At 45.7% G+C, this 19,145-nt stretch overlaps 1 protein-coding gene across 1 annotated transcript in view; it reads right to left on the bottom strand.

Annotated features, from left to right (window-relative positions):
- The window catches only part of LOC137333826 (uncharacterized), an 86,920-nt gene that overhangs the window by 17,444 nt on the left and 50,331 nt on the right, over positions 1-19,145 (bottom strand). Inside the window, exons 17-19 of the mRNA XM_067998187.1 lie at positions 10,071-10,224; positions 8,777-8,881; positions 4,283-4,387 (exon numbers count right to left, since the gene is read on the bottom strand). Of these exons, the coding sequence (XP_067854288.1) occupies positions 4,283-4,387; positions 8,777-8,881; positions 10,071-10,224 (364 nt within the window). The remainder of the gene's footprint in view (positions 1-4,282; positions 4,388-8,776; positions 8,882-10,070; positions 10,225-19,145) is intronic.

Consider the following 19,145-nt stretch of genomic DNA (forward strand, 5'->3'; position numbering starts at 1 on the left):
GGATGTCTTGTTGAAGTTGTACAGGGCATTGGTGAGGCCACACTTGGAGTACTGTGTACAGTTCTGGTCACCCTATTATAGAAAGGATATTATTAAACTAGAAAGAGTGCAGAAAAGATTTACTAGGATGCTACCGGGACTTGATGGTTTGACTTACAGGGAGAGGTTAGACAGACTGGGACTTTTTTCCCTGGAGAGTAGGAGGTTAAGGGGTGATCTTATAGAAGTCTATAAAATAATGAGGGGCATAGATAAGGTAGATAGTCAAAATCTTTTCCCAAAGGTAGGGGAGTCTATAACGAGGGGGCACAGATTTAAGGTGAGAGGGGAGAGATACAAAAGGGTCCAGAGGGGCAATTTTTTCACTCAAAGGGTGGTGAGTGTCTGGAACGAGCTGCCAGAGGCAGTAGTAGAGGCGGGTACAATTTTGTCTTTTAAAAAGCATTTGGACAGTTACATGGGTAAGATGGGTATAGAGGGATATGGGCCAAGTGCAGGCAATTGGGACTAGCATAGCGGTATAAACTGGGCGACATGGACATGTTGGGCCGAAGGGCCTGTTTCCATGTTGTAACTTAAAAAAAAAATTTTTTTTAAATAATAGTAGGGGACTTCAACTACCCTAACATCAACTGGGATTCAAACAGTGTGAGGGGCACAGAGGGCGCAAAATTCTTGATCGGTGTCCAGGAGAACTTTTTTAGCCAGTACGTGACAAGCCCAACAAGAGGGGATGCAATTCTAGATTTAGTCCTGGGAAATGAAGATGGGCAAGTGGGTGAAGTGACAGTGAAGTGATATTGGGGATAGTGACCACAATTCAGTTAGTTTTAGCATTATTATGGAAAAGGACAGAGTTAAATCAGGAGTAAACGTTTTAAATTGGGGGAAGGCAAATTTTACAGAACTAAGAAGTGATTTGGCAGAAGTGGACTGGACACAACTACTTGAGGAGAAATCAGTGGCAAGCCAGTGGGAGGCACTAAAAAGTAAAATTCTACAGGTACAATGCAGATACGTCCCCTCAAAGAAAAAGGGTGGCACTGCCAAATTTAGAGCCCCCTGGTTGTCTAGAAGTATACGGGGCAAGATGAAGCAGAAAAAGAAAGCTTATGACTGTCACAGAAAACTAAATACTGCAGAAAGCCGAGAGGAGTATAGAAAGTACAGGGATGACGTAAAAAAGGAAATAAGGAAAGCAAAGAGAGGGCATGAAAAAATATTAGTTAGTAAGATTAAAGAAAACCCAAAGATGTTTTCTCAGTACATTAAGAACAAGAGGATAGCTAAGGAAAAGGTGGGACCTATCAGGGATGATAAGGGTAATTTGTGTGTAGAAGCAGAGGATGTGGGTAGGATTTTAAATGAATATTTTGTCTCCGTATTCACAAAGGAAAGGGATGATCCAGACGTAGTAGTTAAAGAGGAGAGGTGTGAAATATTGGATAAGGTAAACATAACGAGAGAGGAAGTACTAGAGGGACTGGAATCCTTGAAAGTTGATAAGTCACCAGGGCCGGATGGATTGTTTCCGAGACTATTGAAGGAAGCCAGGGAGGAAATAGCAGATGGTCTGAGGATCATTTTCCAATCCTCACCAGATACAGGGGAGGTACCAGAGGACTGGAAGACGGCAAACGTAGTACCATTGTTTAAAAAGGGTACGAGGGAAAGGCCGAACAATTATAGGCCGGTCAGTCTGACCTCGGTGGTGGGCAAACTATTAGAATCAACACTGAGAGAGAGGATAAACTGTCACTTGGAAAGGCATGGTTTAATCAGGGATAGTCAGCATGGATTTGTTCAGGGAAGGTCATGCCTTACAAATCTGATTGAATTCTTTAAGGAAGTGACAAGGAGGATTGATGAGGGTAGTGTAGTTGATGTGGTCTACATGGATTTTAGTAAGGCATTTGACAAGGTCCCACATGGCAGACTGGTCAGAAAGGTAAAAGCCCATGGGATACAGGGAAATGTGGCAAATTGGATCCAAAATTGGCTCAGTAACAGGAAACAAAGGGTAAAAGTCGATGGATGTCTTTGCGAATGGAAATCCGTTTTCCACAGGGCTCAGTGTTGGGTCCCTTGCTGTTTGTGGTACATATTAATGATTTGGACTTGAATGTAGGGGGCATGATTGGCAAATTTGCAGACGACACAAAAATTGGCCGTGTAGTTGATAGTGAAGAGGATAGCTGTAGACTCCAAGAAGATATCAATGGGTTGGTGGAGTGGGCGGAAAAGTGGCAAATGGAGTTCAACCCAGAGAAGTGTGAGGTAATGCACTTAGGGAGGGCAAACAGTAAAAGGGAATACGCAGTAAACGGGAATATATTGAGAGGGGTAGAGAAAGTGAGAGACCTTGGAGTGCATGTGCACAGGTCCCTGAAGGTGGCAGTACAGGTAGATAAGGTTGTGAAGAAGGCATACAGAATGCTCTCCGTCATTAGCCGAGGTATAGAATACAAAAGCAGGGATGTAATGATGGAACTGCATAAAACGCTGGTAAGGCCACAGCTGGAGTATTGTGTGCAGTTCTGGTCACCACATTACAGGAAGGACGTAATTGCTCTGGAGAGAGTGCAGAGAAGATTTACAAGAATGTTGCCAGGGCTTGAAAATTGCAGCTACGAGGAGAGATTGGATAGGCTGGGGTTGTTTTCCTTGGAGCAGAGGAGGCTGAGGGGAGACTTGATTGAGGTGTACAAAATTATGAGGGGCCCAGATAGAGTAGACAGGAAGTACCTGTTTCCCCTGGCAGAGAGTTCAAGAACTGGAGGACATAGATTTAAGCTGATTGGCGGAAGGATCAGAGGGGCAGGAGGATAAACTTTTTTACCCAGAGGGTGGAATTCGCTGCCCGAATTGGTGGTAGAGGCAGGGACCCTCAACTCTTTTAAAAAGTACCTGGACCTGCACCTAAAGTGCTGTAAGCTGCAGGGCGACGGACCGGGTGCTGGAAGGTGGGATTAGAATGGGCACCTGGTTGTTCTTCGAGCCGGCACGGACACGATGGGCCAAATGGCCCCCTTCTGTGCTGTATCTTTTCTACGGTTCTATTAGGGAGACTGGGTGATCGCTTTGCTGAACACCCTCCGCTCCGTCCACAAGTGTGACCCTGACCTGCCGGTCGCTTGCCATTTTAATTTTCCGTCTCACTCCCTCTCTGTCCTCGGCCTCTTACACTGTTCCAATGGAACTCAACGGAAGCTCGTGGAACAGCACCTCACCTTTCGATTAGGCACTTTACAACCTTCCGGACTCAACACTGATTTCAATAACTTCAGACCAGAACAACTGCTCCCATTTTTTTGGACAGCAGGTGCTGGTAACGGTTCTGATGTGACCATTTACAGCTCCTCTAGACCCAGCTTTTGTTTCTTTACTTGTCCCATTCCCACCCTCCTTGCCTCGCACCATCATCCCTTTTGTCATTTAATCACTCCCACCCTCCACCCTATCACAGACCCTCCCTTTCGTTCTTTCCTCCCCCCTTTCTCTGGCTCAGTATTTGCTTAAAAACTGTTTAATCTCCAACTTCTTATGAAGGTTCATCGACCTGAAACGTTAACTCTGTTTCTCTCCCCACAGATGCTGCCTGATTTGCTGAGTGTTTCCAGCATTTTCTGTTTTTATTTATGGTTCGCTGGATGATGCATGTCCCAAGTGAGCCAGTGGGGACGCTCACCTCTCACTGTTTGAACAAAAGTATTCACAAAATCCACGTCCGGAAACCGAGGGAACAGCAACTTATTTGACTGTTTTCAGAAAGGGCTCTGAAATAGTGACACTGGGCCTCAGGGACTGTTCTTCCCCCTCTCAGAGCAGAAAATAACTTGTATTTATCCAGCACCTGATCACATCCTTCGGAAACATCTCGCAGTGTATGACCTACAATGAGTTACTGCAAAGTGCAGTCACTGTTGTTATGTAGGTAAGTGCGTAATCCACTCTGTTTGCACAGCACGATCCCACAAAGGGCAATGAGATAAATGGCCAGTTAATCTGTTTTTAGTGATGTTGGTTGAGGGATGAAGGTTGGCCGGGACACCGGGGAGAACTCCCCCTGCTCTTCCTCTAATAGATCCAGGGGATCTTTCAACATCCTCCTGAAACAGGTAGATGGGGCCTCGGTTTAACATCTCCTCCGAAAGACGGATGGGGATGAAAGACCCCTTACTGGCTGTAAGGGTCCTGCATGAACTAATCTTACGGTGATTGCCTTTTCAGCTCTCACGATCGAACTAAAAAAAAAGATCGATGTATTTTTAAAGAAACGCACCACACTTGTGATGATTTGGAACATTTCCTCTTCTGTTTTGTTCCTGAGGCAGTGGAGCAGGAGCTGGGATTGTGTGTTACTGCAGCCCGCTATCTCAGCAGCTTCCTGTAAATGAGAAGATCAGACACAAAACATGAGGTCCTTCACATTCTCCCCACTGCCCTCCTGGTGTCTCCCCAGACACGTACATCAAGATCACAAGATAGACTCGTGTGAGGGAAGGCCTATTCTACCCATCCGACCTCATCCATCGACTGTCCCCTCATCACAACATCCAACCATTTCTCAAATTACCTCTCCTGCACTCCCCCCCACAACCGGGAAGACCATTTTTTGTGTTGATCATTCTTTAAAATTCTCATCCTTGTTTTCAAATCCCTCCATGGCCTCGTCCCTCCCTATCTCTGTAACCCCCTCCAGCCCTACAACCCTCCGAGATCTCTGGCCTCTTGCGCTTCCCCAATTTTAATCGCTCCACAATTGGCGGCCGTGCCTTCGGCTGTCTAGGCCCTAAAGTTTGGAATTCCCTCCCTAATCCTCTCCACCTCTCTCTCCTCCTTTCAGACTCTCCTTAAAACCTATCTCTTTGACCAAGCATTTGCTCACCTGTCCTAATATCTCCTTAAGTGGCTCAATGTCAAATTCTGTTTGATAAACGCTTCTGCAAAGCCCCTTGGGGCCTTTTACCACGTTAAAGGCACTATATAAATGCAAGTTGTTGTTGTTGGGGTGGTGAAGAATTCCCCTTTCCCCCGGTTTGACCCTGTGCCCCCCCTTTCTCCTCCTGTCAGGGTTTAAAGTAGTGTTCCAGATCTACCTTTTCCATATGGTTTGCGACCTTACATCTTATACATCGTCCGCTGGCAATGAGTTAAGCTTCCATCTCTGTGCTGGTGACCCCCAGCCCCATCTCTTCCCTCAGCATCATATCATAAAGGAGATGAGGAAGGGGAAAGCCCCCGAAAGCTTGTGGGATTAAAAATAAAATTGTTGGACTATAACTTGGTGTTGTAAAATTGTTTACATTAGTTTTAAGACAGCGATGGAGAATGATAGGTCTGGCCCAAAAGTTAAAATTCTAAATTGGGGAAAGGCCAATTTTGATGGTATTAGACAGGAACTTTCAGAAGTTGATTGGGAGAGTCTGTTGGCAGGCAAAGGGACGTCTGGTAAGTGGGAGGCTTTCAAAAGTGTGTTAACCAGGGTTCAGGGTAAGCACATTCCTTATAAAGTGAAGGGCAAGGCTGGTAGAAGTAGGGAACCTTGGATGACTCGGGAGATTGAGGCCCTAGTCAAAAAGAAGAAGGAAGCATATGACATGCATCGGCAGCTGGGATCAAGTGGATCCCTTGAAGAGTATAGAGATTGCCGGAGTAGAGTTAAGAGAGAAATCAGGAGGGCAAAAAGGGGACATGAGATTGCTTTGGCAGATAAGGCAAAGGAGAATCCAAAGAGCTTCTACAAATACATAAAGGGCAAAAGAGTAACTAGGGAGAGAGTAGGGCCTCTTAAGGATCAACAAGGTCATCTATGTGCGGAACCACAAGAGATGGGTGAGATCCTGAATGAATATTTCACATCGATATTTACGGTTGAGAAAGGCATGGATGTTAGGGAACTTGGGGAAATAAATAGTGATGTCTTGAGGAGTGTACATATTACAGAGAGGGAGGTGCTGGAAGTCTTAACGCGCATCAAGGTAGATAAATCTCTGGGACCTGATGAAATGTATCCCAGGACGTTATGGGAAGTTAGGGAGGAAATTGCGGGTCCCCTAGCAGAGATATTTGAATCATCGACAGCTACAGGTGAGGTGCCTGAAGATTGGAGGGTAGCAAATGTTGTGCCTTTGTTTAAGAAGGGCGGCAGGGAAAAGCCTGGGAACTACAGACCGGTGAGCCTGACATCTGTAGTGGGTAAGTTGTTAGAGGGTATTCTGAGGGACAGGATCTACAGGCATTTGGAGAGGCAGGGACTAATTAGGAACAGTCAGCATGGTTTTGTGAGGGGAAAATCATGTCTCACGAATTTGATTGAGTTTTTTGAAGGGGTAACCAAGAAGATAGATGAGGGCTGTGCAGTAGACGTGGTCTACATGGACTTTAGCAAAGCCTTTGACAAGGTACCGCATGGTAGGTTGTTACATAAGGTTAAATCTCACGGGATTCAAGGTGAGGTAGCCAATTGGATACAAAATTGGCTTGACGACAGAAGACAGAGGGTGGTTGTAGAGGGTTGTTTTTCAAACTGGATGCCTGTGTCCAGCGGTGTGCCTCAGGGATCGGTGCTGGGTCCGCTGTTATTTCTTATTCATATTAATGATTTGGATGAGAATTTAGGAGGCATGGTTAGTAAGTTTGCAGATGACACCATGATTGGTGGCATTGTGGACAGTGAAGAAGGTTATCTAGGATTGCAACGGGATCTTGATAAATTGGGCCAGTGGGCCGATGAATGGCAGATGGAGTTTAATTTAGATAAATGTGAGGTGATGCATTTTGGTAGATCGAATCGGGCCAGGACCTACTCCGTAAAGCTTAGTGGTATAAACTGGGCGACATGGACATGTTGGGCCGAAGGGCCTGTTTCCATGTTGTAAACTTCTATGATTCTATGATTCTATGTTGGTGCCAGCTCCTCGAAAGAACTAAAATATTAGTCCCACTCAACCGCTTGTACCCCGTAGCCCTGTAAACTTTTCCCCTTCAAGTATTTATCCGATTCCCTTTTGAAAGTTATTATTGAATCTGCTTCCACCGCCCTTTCAGGCAGCGCATTCCAGATCATAACAACTCATGTAAAAACAATGTTTCCCCATCCAATTATCTTAAATCTGTGTCCTCTGGTTACCGACCCTCCGCCCAATGGAAACAGTTTCTCCTTAGTACAGAGTCTAACCACCTCCCCTTGACATTCAACGGCATTACCATCGCCGAATCCCCCACCATCAATATCCTGAGGGTCACAATTGACCAGAAACTTAACTGGACCAGCCACATTTATACTGTGGCTACAAGAGCAGGTCAGAGGCTGGGTATTCTGCGGCGAGTGACTCACCTCCTGACTCCCCAAAGCCTTTCCAACATCGACAAGACACAAGTCAGGAGTGTGATGGAATACTCTCCACTTGCCTGGATGAGTGCAGCTCCAACAACACTCAAGAAGCTCGATACCATCCAGGACATAGCAGCCCGCTTGATTGGCACCCCATCCACCGCCCTAAACATTCACTCCCTTCACCATCGGCGCACAGTGGCTGCAGTGTGTACCATCCACAGGATGCACTGCAGCAACTCGACAAGGCTTCTTCGACAGCACCTTCCAAACCCATGAGCTCTACCACTTAGAAGGACAAGAGCAGCAGGCGCATGGGAACAACACCACCTGCACGGTCTCCTCCAAATCACACACCATCCCGACTTGGAAATATAGCGCCGTTCCTTCATCGTCGCTGGGTCAAAATCCTGGAACTCCCTTCCTAACAGCACTGTGGGAGAACCTTCACCACACGGACTGCAGCGGTTCAAGAAGGCGGCTCACCACCACCTTCTCAAGGGCAATTAGGGATGGGCAATAAATGCTGGCCTTGCCAGCGACGCCCACATCCCATGAACGAATACAAGAAAAATTAAAACTCCCTTTAACCTTTGCTGTTCTAAGGAGAACAATCCCAGCATCTTTAGTCTCTCCACATATCTGGATTCCCTCATCCCTGGTACCATTCTGGTTAATCACCTCTGCACCCTCTCCAAGGCCAGTTAATCTGTTTTTGATGGTGTTGATTAAGGGACTATTGTTGACCGGGACACTGGAGGAACTCCCTGCTCTTTTATGTCCACCTGAACAAGCTGATGGTGCCACGGTTTAACATCGCAACTGAAAACTGGCACCTTTGACAATGCAGCACTCCATCAGTACTGTACTGGAGTTATCAACCTGGATCAGGTGATCAGGCTCTTGGAGTGGGATTAAACCCACAACCTTCAAACTCAGAGATGAGTGTGCTATCACTGAGCCAAACTGCCACATCAAGACATAGGTGCCAGGGCAGGTGTCAGCCTTGGCTCAGTGGTCAGCACTCTTGCCTCTACGTCCGAAGGTTGTGGATTCAAGTCCCACTCCAGAGACTTGAGTACAAAATCTCGGCTGACACTTCTGTGCGTAACTGAGCGAGTGCTGCACTGTCAGGTGGACATAAACGACCTCATGGTGCTATTTGAAGAAGAGCATTGGTGTTCTCCCTGGGCCAACATTTATCTCTCAAACAACATCACTAAAAAACAGATTTTCTGGTCATTATCTCTGCACTGATGATCAGGGCCACCTGATGAACAGATCCTGCACTGACTCATGCTCAATACGCTCGCAATTGGATTTGGTCGGAGCTCCTGAGGTGAAAGGTCACTGCTCGGATAACTGAACCATGAGGTCCACATTAAACAAACCCTTCGTAACGTGTCCCTCACCGTTACTGCACGGAAGGAACAAACTCACATAAGCTAGCTGGGTTGAGAGAGGGGGCAGCAATCCAGGCATCAGTGCACTCCCGCTTTGCAGTATTGCCTTGTGGAACAGACCGGTGGACAGCGGAGATAAGGCCTGGAGAGAAACAGGGGGGAGAGGGAGTTAGGGCACGTGTAAGACACATTCGGAATAAGTTTTATGGAGAACGTGTTTACTGGTCTGTGTTCTCAGCTCATCTGATGCCCATGAATTCCTGGGAATGCTACTGGAGGGAATGGGAATGAGATCATCGCTCCCAGCTAATTGGGCGCTGGAGGGAATGGGAATGAGATCATCGCTCCCAGTTCATTAGACGCTGGAGGGAATGGGAATGAGATGGTTCATTTTGGTGGGTTTTTGAAAAATGACGTCAGCTTTTGTCAAAGGGCAGAATAGGGGTGGGATAGGGACAGGGTGACGGTATGTTCTCGGTTGGTGTGTAGATGGGGCTGGGCACTGGGTGTGATGGGACGATGCAGGGAGTGGGAGGGGACAGGTCGGGGGATGGGCTGAGGCTGGGTAGAAACAATGTGGGTTGGGGCAGAGGATGGGTGGGAGGGATATGGAAAGATATGGGTATGGGGGGATGGTATGTGGGGGATGGTATGGGGTGGGGGGAATGGCTTAAGGTGGGAGGAGGGTGGTATGGGGGGATGGTATGGGGTGAGGGGGATGGTTTGAGATGGGGGATGTTGAAGGTGGGGTGGGGTTGGTATGGGGGGATGTTACCGGGTGCGGGGTATAGGTTGGGGGGATGGTGAAGGTGGGAGGAGGGTGGTATGCGGGGGATGGTATGGCGTGGGGTTGGGGTGGGGGGATGGTACGGGGTGGGGGGTATGGGGGGGGATGGTATGGGGTGAGGGGGATGGTTTGAGATGGGGGATGTTGAAGGTGGGGTGGGGTTGGTATGGGGGGATGGTGAAGGTGGGGGTGGGTGGTATGCGGGGGATGGTACAGGGCGGGGGGTATAGGGTGGGGGGTTTAGGGGGGTTGTTGAAGGTGGGGGAGGGTGGAATGTGGTGGGAACGATCAAGTTATATCTTAAAAACTGCGGCTTTTACAAGATCTCCTCTCGTTTAATGAGAGCACGGATCGGAGAATCACAGCACTCCTGATTTCCCGGTGACTGATTTGAACGATCGGATAATCGGGAGCTCTGCCAATCGGATGAGCCGACCTCTGCGGAGCCTCAGGAAATTTACACAAAGTTATTGTTCAAATGGAATTCCGCTGAAATCAAATAGTTTGAGAGCGAGAAAAGAAGGGAAGTGAGTTCCTGCCGTACGTGCAGAGAGACGCTGAGCGCTCCGACTGACTCTCCGAACAGTGTGACCGATCCTGGATCGCCCCCAAACACTGGGATATTCCTCTGTACCCACTGCATTGCCGCCACCTGATCCAAGAACCCGGAATTCCCCGGTGCCCATTTGTCTCCTGTGCTGTGGCCAATGAACAAAAAGAGAGAGTTTAAGGGAAACGGTTAATTAACAACTTTTAGCTTTTGCTTGTTAAATAAGTTTCTGTTCGCAGGTCAGTTTAAATGGAAAGGAATTCCAGTCAGAGAAACTTCAGCTGATGACAAGTTACTGCACAGACAGCGAGCGAGCAAGGTCAGTCTTTGATAATAAGAGATTCAGCAAAGGCAACAAACTCTTTGTTAGTTCGAGCCTTGAAAAGGGACCTGCCATAGTTCTGGAAAATTAGGGAGTGTGAGTCAAGTTATGGGGAGTTATTCCTGAAAAACTAAAGTCCAGCTAATTGGATGAGGTAATACTTTGAAACATGCGGATTCTCAGGTAGTTAGAGTGAAAGAAAAGTATAAAGAAAGGGGGGTGAGAACAGATACTTCAGAATTCGACAAGGCTTGGCCAGCCAATCGCCTCGAGCTCGAATCCTGGGACACGGTGAATTCTTCGGTACCTGGTATCATAAGTGTGACCCTGAGTATATGTGTAATTATTGGTAATAATAGTTATCGTTGTATATGTGTAATTATTGGTAATAATAGTTATCGTTGTACATGTGTAATTATTGGTAATAATAGTTATCATTGTACATGTGTAATTATTGGTAATAATAGTTATCGTTGTATATGTGTAATTATTGGTAATAATAGTTATCGTTGTATTTGTGTAATTATTGGTAATAATAGTTATCATTGTATATGTGTAATTATTGGTAATAATAGTTATCGTTGTATATGTGTAATTATTGGTAATAATAGTTATCATTGTATATGTGTAATTATTGGTAATAATAGTTATCGTTGTATATGTGTAATTATTGGTAATAATAGTTATCGTTGTACATGTGTAATTATTGGTAATAATAGTTATCATTGTACATGTGTAATTATTGGTAATAATAGTTATCGTTGTATATGTGTAATTATTGGTAATAATAGTTATCGTTGTATTTGTGTAATTATTGGTAATAATAGTTATCGTTGTATTTGTGTAATTATTGGTAATAATAGTTATTGTTGAATTCTTTTGTCTCTCCCAGGAGATTGCCTGGGGGGAGGGGAAAGAGGAGGGAAGGAGGTGAGAGGGGAGGAGGAGGGAGGGGGGAGGGAGGGAGGGAGGGAGTGTTTAGTCACGATGCTCCGGTCATCATGGTGTGTGGGGAAGGTTTGATGGACCAGCTGGTCTTTTCCTGCCCGTCAATCTCGTGTGTTGGTGTATCGGGACACGGTGAGATCGGAGGGGGGAGTAGGCGGGGGGGGCAGTGACACGGCTCTTTTTAACTGCCCCCTCGTCCGGATTCCGCCAGGTTTGGTTGTGTTGGGGGAGGGGGGTTAAAATTGGTGACAATGTATTTTGTATCTCTAAATATGCAGGAAGCAAAGATTAATTGTAGAGCTGATAATTTAAAACTGGCACTTTCGGTTTCAGTGAGAATATGGTTATTTTCTAATTATCTGCTCGTTCGGTGATTGTTGTATGATCCAACATCGATGAAACCATTTCTCGGGTGAACAAAGGATGCTGTTCTTAAAAAGTTGCTGCCTCTTGGTTGAGAGAAGGGAGAAGAGAGAAAGAGAGTGACAGAAAAAGACAGACAAAGACAGAGAGGCAGAGACAGAGTGAGAGAGATAGAGAGAGAGACAGGGAGTGACGTAGAGAGAACGAGATAGGAAAAGGCATACAGAGAAAGAGAGACAGATGTGCTTGTGTACAAAGGAAAAGTAATAACCAAAATATAGAGACTGTACGAGCCTCTGGCTTTGAGCTCTCTCTGAGCTTAAGCAGAAGTTGGGAAAGACCGAGAGTGAACCTGTAACAGAGAGAATTACTAACAGAGTGAGAACTTTCAATTGGGAATTTGGCGAGAGTGGGAGTTAGGTGTAGAAGAGGAAGGAGGTGCTAAATGATTTAAGGGTGAGCGGAGCACACAAGGAGCCGCAAGAGGACTCAAAACAAGGCAAGGAGGAGAGCCGAGGGTAAGTCAGTAAGTATTTAGTTCATTGGTTAGTGTTTTTAGCGGTTATTGTTGTTATTGGGGATAAAAGGACTGGGAGTGGAAACCCGAGAGCAGAAAGAGTGAGACCAGTGACCGAGAGCAGAGCGGGACAGAGGGTTGTCCTATGAGGAGAGATTGAGTAGAATGGGCTTATACTCTCTGGAGTTTAGAAGAATGAGAGGGGATCTCATTGAAACGTATAAGATTCTGAGGGGGCTTGACAGGGTAGATGCTGAGAGGTTGTTTCCCCTGGCTGGAGAGTCTAGAACCAAGGGGTACAGTCACAGGAAAAGGGGGTCGGCCATTTCGGACTGAGATGAGGAGAAATTTCTTCACTCAGAGAGTTGTGAATCTTTGGAATTCTCTATCCCAGAGGGCTGTGGATGCTCAGTCGTTGAGTATATTCAAGACTGAGATCGATAGATTTTTGGACTCTAGGGAATCAAGGGATATGGGGATTGGGCAGGAAAGTAGAGTTGAGGTCGAAGATCAGCCATGATCTGATTGAATGGCAGAACAGGCTCGAGGGGCCATACGGCCTACTCCTGCTCCTATTTCTCATCTTATTTCTTATAAAGGAGAGGGAGCAGTGACCGAGAGCAGGACGGGGATATAAAGGAGAGGGACCAGTGACCGAGAGCAGGACGGGGATATAAAGGAGAGAGACCAGTGACCAAGAGCAGGGCGGGGATATAAAGGAGCGAGACCAGTGACCGAGAGCAGGGCGGGGGTATAAAGGAGCGAGACCAGTGACCGAGAGCAGGGCGGGGGTATAAAGGAGAGAGACCAGTGACCGAGAGCAGGGCGGGGATATAAAGGAGAGGGAGCAGTGACCGAGAGCAGGACGGGGATATAAAGGAGAGGGACCAGTGACCGAGAGCAGGGCGGGGATATAAAGGAGAGGGACCAGTGACCGAGAGCAGGGCGGGGGTATAAAGGAGAGAGACCAGTGACCGAGAGCAGGGCGGGGATATAAAGGAGAGGGAGCAGTGACCGAGAGCAGGACGGGGATATAAAGGAGAGGGACCAGTGACCGAGAGCAGGGCGGGGATATAAAGGAGAGGGACCAGTGACCGAGAGCAGGGCGGGGGTATAAAGGAGAGAGACCAGTGACCGAGAGCAGGGCGGGGATATAAAGGAGAGAGACCAGTGACCGAGAGCAGGGCGGGGGTATAAAGGAGAGGGACCAGTGACCGAGAGCAGGGCGAGGATATAAAGCTGAGACCAACTCAAACACAGACAGAAGTTTGAAAGTCTGACATAAGAGGACAGCAGCTCAGTGACTGGTTGGTGAGTAATACATTTCTTTGCTCTCTTAAGCGAGGGGAGTGGTTTAAACTAGCAACTAGGAACCTATAACTTGCTAATACTTTATTAAATTAATAATTTAAAGTAGATGAATTAATTAGTTTAAAAAAGTAACTAAAATTTAACTAAGTGAATTAATTACATAAAAACTTTAATTAAGTAAATATATAAAACAAGGTTAGATCGGGATGGCAGGGCAGGTGGAGTGTCATAACTGTAGCATGTGGGAGTTTGTGGAGAGCAGCGTGATCCCAGGCAACTACATCTGCAGTAAGTACCTGCAGCTCGAAGAACTTTGGCTCAGAGTTGTTGAGCTAGAGTCTGAGCTGCAGACATTGCAATGCATCAGGGAGGGGGAGAGTTATCTGGACACTGATCCAGGAGGCGGTCACACCCCTCAGGTTAGGTAGTAGTTTAGATTTGGTCAGTGATCCTGGAAAAGGAGGATGTGACTGCAAGTCAGGCAGGTATGGGGACCCAGGATGCAGTGATGGAGGAACCTCAGACTTTGACCTTGTCCAACAGGAACGAGGTACTTGCTACCTGTATGGATGAGATCAAAGACTGCAGGGAGGATGGGCAAACTGACCATGGCACCGTGGTACGGGAGCCATTCAACAGGGGGGAGTAAACAGAAATGTGGTAGTGGTCGGGGATAGATACTGTTCTCTGCAGCCGTGACCGGGTGTCCCGAAGGCTGTGTTACCTGCCCGGTGCCAGGGTTAAGGACATCTCCTCACAGCTGGAAAAGAACTTGGAGCGTGAGGGGGAAGGATCCAGTTGTGGTCCACCGAGGAACCAACGACATAGGTAGAACAAGGAATGAGGTTCTGCTGAGGGAGTTTGAGGAGCTCGGGTCCAAATTAAAAAGCAGAACCTCAAAGGTAATAATCTATGGAATACTGCCTGAGCCACATGCAAATTAACAAAGGGACAAACAGATTAGATGGTTAAATATGTGGCTGAAAGAGTGGTGTGGGAAGCAGGGGTTTCAATTCATGGGGCGCTGGCACAGTACTGGGGAAAGAGGGAGCTGTTCCGATGGGACGGGCTCCTCTTAAACCGGGCTGGGACCAGTGTCCTGATAATAAAGGAGGAGATGAAGACAGTAGTGAGAAAGGATCTTAGCTCAGAATATCTGGATGCAGAATCAGAATGGGTGGAGCTAAGAAATAACAAGGGGCAGAAAACACTGGTGGGAGTAGTTTACAGGCCCCCAACAGTAATTATAGTGGGCTTTTTTATTCGTTCATTGGATGTGGGCATCGCTGGCGAGGCCAGCATTTATTGCCCATCCCTAATTGCGCTTGGGAAGGTGGTGGTGAGCCGTCTTCTTGAACCGCTGCAGTCCGTGTGGTGAAGGTTCTCCCACAGTGTTGTTAGGAAGGGAGTTCCAGGATTTTGACCCAGCGACGATGAAGGAACGGCCGATATATTTCCAAGTCGGGATGGTGTGTGACTTGGAGGGGAACGTGCAGGTGGTGTTGTTCCCATGTGCCTGCTGCCCTTGTCCTTCTAGGTGGTAGAGGTCGCGGGTTTGGGAGGTGCTGTCGAAGAAGCCTTGGCGAGTTGCTGCAGTGTTGGACAGAATGTAATTCAGGAAATTAAAGGAGCGTGTAACAAGGGTAATGCAATAAGCGAGGGGGACTTTAATCTTCATATAGACGGGGCAAACCAAATTGGCTAATGTAGTTTGGAGGACGAGTTCATGGAACGCATCAGAGACAGTTTTCTAGAACAATATGTCGAGGAACCAACTAAGGAACAGGCTATTATAGATCTAGTATTGTGTCATGAGACAGAGTTAATTAGTAATCTTATAATTAAGGATCCTCTGGGGCAGAGTGATCATAATATGATAGAATTTCATATTGAGTTTGAGGGTGATGTAGTTAAGTCCGAAACTAGGGTCTTAAATTTAAACAAAGCCAATTATGTAGGTATGAAGTGTGAGTTGGCTAAGGGAGATTGGGAAATTAGATTAAAAGATATGATGGTAGATAAACAATGGCGGACATTCAAAGAAATATTTCATAATTCTCAACAAATAATCATTCCCTTGAGGAATAAATACTCCATGAGAAAAGTGATCCAACCGTGGCTATCTAGAGAAGTTAAGGATGGTATTAGATTAAAAGAAGAGACTTATAATGTTGCCAAAAAGAGTAATAAGGCTGAGGATTGGGAGGGTTTTAGAAATCAGCAAAGGATAACCAAGAAATTGATAGAGGGAGAAAATTGAATATGAGAGTAAACGAGCAAGAAATATAGAAACAGATTGTAAGAGTTTCTACAAGTATGTAAAAAGGAAGAGATTAGTGAAAGTAAACATGGGTCCCTTAGAGGCAGAGACAGGAGAAATTATAATGGTGAATAAGGAAATGGCAGAGATGTTAAACAAATATTTTGTATCTGTCTTCACAGTAGAAGACACAAAAAACCTACCTGAAATAGTGAGGAACCAAGGGGCTAATGACAGTGAGGAACTTAAAGTAATTCAGATTAGTAAAGAAAAAGTACTGGAGAAATTAATGGGACTAAAAGCCGACAAATCCCCTGGACCTGATGGCCTACATCGTAGGGTTTTAAAAGAGCTGGCTGCAGGGATAGTGGATGCATTGGTTTTGATCTTCCAGAATTCCCTAGATTCCAGAACGGTCCCTGTGGATTGGAAGGTAACAAATGTTACCCCACTATTCAAGAAAGGAGGGAGAGAGAAAACTGGGAACTACAGGCTAGTTAGCCTGATATCTGTAGTAGGGAAAATGCTGGAATCTATTATTAAGGACATAGTAACAGGGCACTTAGAAAATCATAAAATGATTAGGCAGAGTCAACATAGTTTTATGAGAGGGAAATTGTGTTTGACAAATCTATTAGAGTTTTTTTTAAGAGGATGTAACTAGCAGGTTAGATAAGGGAGAACCAGTGGATGTCGTATATTTGGATTTTCAAAAGGCATTCGATAAGGTGCCACATAAGAGGTTGTTACACAAGATTAGGGCTCATGGGATTGGGGGTAATATATTAGCACGGATAGAGGATTGGTTAACGGTCAGAAAACAGAGAGTAGGTTGTAACTAGTGGGGTGCAGCAAGGATCAGTGCTTGGGCCTCAGCTATTTATAATCTATATTAATGACTTAGATGAAGGGACCAAGTGTAATGTATCCAAATTTGCTGACGACACAAAGCTAGGTGGGAAAATAAATTGTGAGGAGGACACAAAGAGTCTGCAAAGGGATATAGACAGGTTAAGTGAGTGGACGAGAAGGAGGCAGATGGAGTATAATGTGGGGAAATGTGAAATTATTCACATTGGTAGGAAGAATAGAAAAGCAGACTATTTATTAAAGGGTGAGAGAATAAGAAATGTTGGTGTTCAGAGAGATTTGGGTGTCCTTGTACACGAAACACAGAAAGTTAACATACAGGTACAGCAAGCAATTCGGAAGGTAAATGGTATGTTAGCCTTTCTTGCAAGGGAGTTGGAGTATAAGAATAAGGAGGTCTTGCTGCAATTATATAGGGCTCTGGTGAGACCTCACCTGGAGTACTGTGTACAGTCTTGATTTCCTCACTTAAGGAAGGATATACTTGCCTTAGAGGCGGTGCAACAAAGGTTCACTGGATTGATTCCTGGGATGAGAGGGTTGTCCTATGAGGAGAGATTGAGTAGAATGGGTCTAAAGGACCAAGAGATTAATGAAGAGGGGAAAGATAGAGTATGAGAGTAAACTTGCAAGGAACATAAAAGTGGACTGTAAAAGTATGTAAAAAGAAAAAGATTAGTGAAGACAAATGTAGGTCCCTTACAGTCAGAAACGGGAGAATTTATAATGGGGATCAAGGAAATGGCAGAGCAATGAAACAAATACTTTGGTTCTGTCTTCACGGAAGAGGACGCAAATAACTTCCCAGAAATGCTAGGGAGCCAAGGGTCTAGTGAGAAGGAGGAACTGAAGGAAATTAGTATTAGTAAAAAAATAGTGCTGGAGAAATTAATGGGACTGAAAGCTGATAAATACCCAGGGCCTGATGATCTCCATCCCGGAGTACTAAAAGAAGTAGCCATGGAAATAGTGGATGCATTAGTTGTCATCTTCCAAAATTCTATAGATTATGGAACAGTTCCTGCAGATTGGAGGGTGGCAAATGTAACCCCACTATTCAAAAAGGAGGGAGAGAAAACAGGGAACTACAGACCGGTTAGCCCAACATCAGTAGTAGGGAAAATGCTAGAGTCTATTATAAAAGATGTGATAACAGGACATTTAGAAAATATCAACGGGATTAGACAAAGTCAACATGGATTTATGAAAGGGAAATCATGTTTGACAAACCTACTGGAGTTTCTTGAGGATGTAACTGGTAGAATAGATAAGGGAGAACCAGTGGATGTGGTTTATTTGGATTTTCAGAAGGCCTTTGATAAAGTCCCACATAAAAGGTTAGTGTGCAAAATTAAAGCACATGGGATTGGGGGTAATATACTGGCATGGATTGAAAATTAGTTAACAGACAGGAAACAGAGAGTAGGAATAAATGGGTCTTTTTCGGGGTGGCAGGCAGTGACTCGTGGGGTACCGCAGGGATCTGTGCTTGGGCCCCAGCTATTCACAATATATATCAATGATTTGGATGTGGGAACCAAATGTAATATTTCCAAGTTTGCTGATGACACAAAACTAGGTGGGATTGTGAGTTTTGAGGAGGATGCAAAGCGGCTTCAAGGCGATTTAGACAAGTTGGGTGAGTGGGCAAATACATGGCAGATGCAGTATAATGTGGATAAATGTGAAGTTATCCACTTCGGAAGGGAAAACAGAAAGGCAGAGTATTATTTAAATGGTGATAGATTGGGAAATGTTGATGTACAAAGGGACCTGGGTGTCCTTGTACACCAGTCACTGAAAGCAAACATGCAGGTGCAGCAAGCAGTTAGGAAGGCAAATGGTATGTTGGCCTTCATTACAAGAGGATTTAAGGGGCTGCTCTTTCAAAACTGAGATGAGGAGAAACTTCTTCACTCAGAGGGTGGTAGGTCTGTGGAATTTGCTGCCCCAGGAAGCTGTGGAAGCTACATCATTAGATAAATTTAAAACAGAAATAGACAGTTTCCTAGAAGTAAAGGGAATTAGGGGTTATGGGGAGCGGGCAGGAAATTGGACATGAAGCTGAGTTCGGATCGGTCAATGCCCTGTGGGTGGCGGAGAGGGCCCAGGGGCTATGTGGCCGGGTCCTGCTCCGACTTCTTGTGTTCTTTAGATTTGTGGTTGGGATCTGATCAGCCATGATCTTATTGAATGGCGGAGCAGGCTCGAGGGGCCGATTGGCCTACTCCTGCTCCAATTTCTTATGTTCTTATGTTCTTATTTGAGTACAGGAGCAGGGATGTCTTACTGCAGTTATACAGGGCCTTGGTGAGACCACACCTGGAGTATTGTGTGCAGTTTTGGTCTCCTTACCTAAGAAAGGATATACTTGCCACAGAGGGAATGCAGTAAAGGCTCACTAGACTGATTCCTGGGATGGCAGGACTGTCGTATGAGGAGAGATTGGGTCGACTCGGCCTGTATTCACTCAAGTTT

This window comes from Heptranchias perlo, chromosome 16, assembly GCF_035084215.1.
Source record: "Heptranchias perlo isolate sHepPer1 chromosome 16, sHepPer1.hap1, whole genome shotgun sequence".
NCBI classification, from domain to species: Eukaryota; Metazoa; Chordata; class Chondrichthyes; order Hexanchiformes; family Hexanchidae; genus Heptranchias; species Heptranchias perlo.